General features: G+C 41.8%; 1 protein-coding gene across 1 annotated transcript; it reads left to right on the top strand.

The window, feature by feature from the left end:
* Positions 1 to 495: 495 nt before the first annotated feature.
* On the top strand, positions 496 to 2,955 carry LOC140991240 (uncharacterized). The gene is made up of 3 exons (XM_073461178.1): positions 496 to 1,963; positions 2,056 to 2,097; positions 2,213 to 2,955. The coding sequence occupies exons 1-3, from the start codon at positions 496 to 498 to the stop codon at positions 2,953 to 2,955; spliced, it is 2,253 nt and encodes a 750-aa protein (XP_073317279.1).
* The last annotated feature ends 683 nt before the right edge of the window (positions 2,956 to 3,638 follow it).

The following is a 3,638-nucleotide window of genomic DNA, read 5'->3' as shown; positions in this document are numbered from 1 at the left end:
ATTATCTTCCATCAGTTAATTATTGAATCTTTTTATTTGCATAGTTGCTTAAGAATAGTAGTGTTAAAACGATCAAATCAATTTTCGTTGCTAAATGTTCAATAACTGAAAAGAACCATTGTTAAATACAGTCTTTAGTGGAACGATACTCGTACTCCGGTACATTATACTATTACTTGACATCGTGCACTTGCGATAAATTTTGAGCATACAAAACCATATTTTTATTAAGGATTTCACAGTGCAAGTTTTGCTCGAACAAGTTTTTGGCGCCGTTGCCGGGGACTGTTAATCTACAATTTTATTTTTAGCTATTTTCTTTAGTAGTTTTTTTTATTATTTTTATTTTTCTTTTTGAACTAACGCTCCGTATTCTGTTCCAGATCTCTTGTCTAGTGCATGCCAAGGTCTCTCGAGTCTGAACTAGAGATATTCGATCCCGAGATTGAAAGAACATTACGCAGACGACAACAACAGCAGAGACTTAGAGACATAATGGACAGGAACGAACGTGAGGAGGAGCATCACGAAGATCTAAGGATCGAAGAGCCAAGGCGCATACCCATGCTTGAGTATGCGCAACCGTCGCTTGACGGGGCGCGTCCAAGCATAATGCGCCCAACTGTCAGGGCAAACCAATTTGAGATCAAGCCAGCAATAATTCAAATGATCCAGAACACTGTCCAATTCGGGGGGAATACGCTGGATGACCCGAACACTCACATCGCCGACTTCTTAGAAATTTGCGATACTTTTAAATTTAATGGAGTTTCAGATGATGCTGTTAGACTACGCTTATTTCCCTTTTCTTTGCGTGATAAAGCTAAATCTTGGTTGAATTGTTTACCTGCAGGTTCAATCACAACTTGGGATGATATGGCCAAGGCATTCCTCTTAAAGTACTTTCCTCCATCAAAAACCATGAAGCTGCGAGCGGACATAACCACCTTCTCTCAATTTGAGCAGGAGTCACTCTACGAGGCGTGGGAGCGCTACAAAGACTTATTGCGAAGATGCCCACATCATGAGTTGCCTCTTGGGTTAGTGGTCCAAACTTTTTACTATGGTTTAATTTCATCTAACCGGACCATGATAGATGCTGCGGCCTGCGGAAATCTGTTGAGGAAAACGGCCGAAGAGGGGTATGAGTTACTAGAGGAGATGGCTGCTAGCAGCTATCACCCTCAATCCGAAAGGAACACTCAGCGAAGGACTGCAGGAATACACCAGGTAACTGACTTTTCAGCTGTCACTGCACAATTAGAAGCACTCAACAGGAAAATAGACAGCATGAACACAAACGGGACAGCGATGCGCCTGCAAGAGATATTTTGTGAAAAATGCGGAGGGGAACACTATGTTAAAGACTGTCAAGACAGTGGCCCTTTCTATGTAAATGAGGAGGCACCAGTGAATCAAGTGGGGATTCAAAACCGTCCGAGGAATGATCCTTATTCAAACACATATAATCCTGGATGGAGACAACACCCCAACTTCTCATGGGGTGGCCAAGGCAGTCAAACGCGACCACAAGGAGGACAGCAGTATAGTAAGCAACCGATGTATCGAAATGAAACTCGAGATGAAAAATCAAACTTGGAGCAAATGATGTCGAAGTTCATTTCATCCACTGAAACTAGACTCCAAAACCAAGATGCATCGATAAAAGGACTCGAGAATCAGATTGGGCAGTTAGCCAAAATGATAGCCAGTAGAGAGCCAGGCACCTTGCCTAGTAACACGGAGACTAATCCAAAAGAGCAAGTGAAGGCCATTGAGTTGAAGAGTGGAAAGGTTCAAGAGTCACGGGAAAAAGAAAAAATTCAAGCAGGGGATGAGCAGACTGCAACATCTAAAGGTAAGTCTTCTAACTCTACACCAGCACCCACTGCACAATCTAAGATTGTTATCCCTCCACCTTTCCCTGCAGCATTGAAAAAAGCAAAACTAGATGCACAATTCGGTAAGTTTCTAGAGGTGTTTAAAAAATTGCATATCAATATTCCTTTTGCCGATGCTTTGATGCAAATGCCTAGTTATGCTAATTTTTTGAAGGACATCTTAGCAAACAAGAGAAAATTGGAGGATCACATGACGGTAAGTCTAACTGAAAACTGCTCTGCTTTGATGCAAAACAAGATCCCACCGAAACTCAAAGATCCAGGGAGTTTTTCTATTCCTTGCATGATTGGTGATGTTGTTTTTCATAAAGCGTTATGTGATCTTGGTGCAAGTATCAACCTCATGCCTTTTTCTGTGTTCAGGAAACTTGGATTGGAAGAACCTAAACCGACAAGGATGTCTTTACAACTGGCTGACAGATCTGTCAAGTATCCAAGAGGAGTGATTGAGGATGTGTTAGTCAAGGTGGACAAATTTATCTTCCCTGCAGATTTTGTGGTGCTCGACATGGAGGAGGATATGGAGATGCCTCTAATTTTGGGGAGACCGTTCCTTGCAACTGGCAAGGCTCTGATAGATGTGCAGGAAGGGAAGTTAAGATTGAGAGTGGGAGAAGAGGAGATTACTTTTGACGTTTTTAATACACTTAAGCACACTTTGCATGCTGATAGTTGTTATAGAATTGATGCTATTGATTCTCTTGTGTCTAACTATGTGCAGGATGCTCTTAAGGACCCTTTGGAGGCCACTCTCACTACTGAAATGGGAGAAGATGAATTGGATGAAGAAAAAGCTGAAATAGTGGCATACTTTAATGCCAACCATCCATGGAGAAAGCCAATGAAGATGCGACTAGAAGATTTAGGAGAGCGAAGAGATTTGACACCGCCAAAGTCAAGCATCGAGGACCCACCAACACTTGAGCTAAAACCACTGCCTCCACACCTAAAGTATGTATACCTAGGTGCGAATAACACTTTACCTGTCATTATTTCTGCTGCTTTGACAGATGTGATGGAGGACAAACTGTTGGAAGTTTTGAAAGCGCACTAGAGTGCATTTGCGTGGAAGGTGACAGATATCAAAGGGATCAATCCATCAGTCTGCATGCACAAGATCTTGATGGAAGACAAATACTCACCTCTTGTGCAACCTCAGAGAAGATTGAATCCAAAGATGCAAGAGGTGGTGAAGGCTGAAACGATTAAGCTTCTCGATGCAGGTATTATCTATCCTATATCTGATAGTGCATGGGTAAGTCCTGTTCAGTGTGTGCCGAAAAAAGGTGGGATTACTGTGATCACAAATGAAAATAATGAATTAATACCCACTAGGACTGTTACGGGATGGCGTGTGTGCATTGACTATAGAAAATTAAATGATGCCACCCGTGAAGACCACTTTCCCCTTCCCTTTATTGATCAAATGCTTGAGAGGTTAGTGGGTCACGAGTATTATTGTTTTTTGGATGGGTATTCTGAGTATAATCAAATCACTATTGCACCTGAGGACCAAGAGAAAACCATTTTCACTTGTCCTTATGGAACTTTTGCTTTTCGCCGTATGCCTTTTGGTCCTTGTAATGCACCGGCTACATTTCAGCGCTGTATGACTGCTATATTCCATGATATGATTGAAACTTTTCTTGAAATATTTATGGATGACTTTTCTATCTTTGGTGCAACGTTTGATAAGTGTTTGCAGAATTTGAGATATGTGTTGAGGAGGTGCGAGGA

This window comes from Primulina huaijiensis, chromosome 13 (genome assembly GCF_012295235.1).
Source record: "Primulina huaijiensis isolate GDHJ02 chromosome 13, ASM1229523v2, whole genome shotgun sequence".
Lineage (NCBI taxonomy): Eukaryota > Viridiplantae > Streptophyta > Magnoliopsida > Lamiales > Gesneriaceae > Primulina > Primulina huaijiensis.
The sequence above is the reverse complement of the archived record's forward strand: the minus strand, read 5'-3'. Positions and strand labels throughout refer to the sequence as shown.

Bases quoted from the DNA above. Each gene is read 5' to 3' on its own strand.
- LOC140991240 (XM_073461178.1), top strand. From the start codon at position 496: ATGGACAGGAACGAACGTGAGGAGGAGCATCACGAAGATCTAAGGATC. The intron at 1,964-2,055 runs GTAAGTTTCTAG...AATTTTTTGAAG, and splicing joins AAAACTAGATGCACAATTCG to GACATCTTAGCAAACAAGAG. The intron at 2,098-2,212 runs GTAAGTCTAACT...TTTTTCATAAAG, and splicing joins AATTGGAGGATCACATGACG to CGTTATGTGATCTTGGTGCA.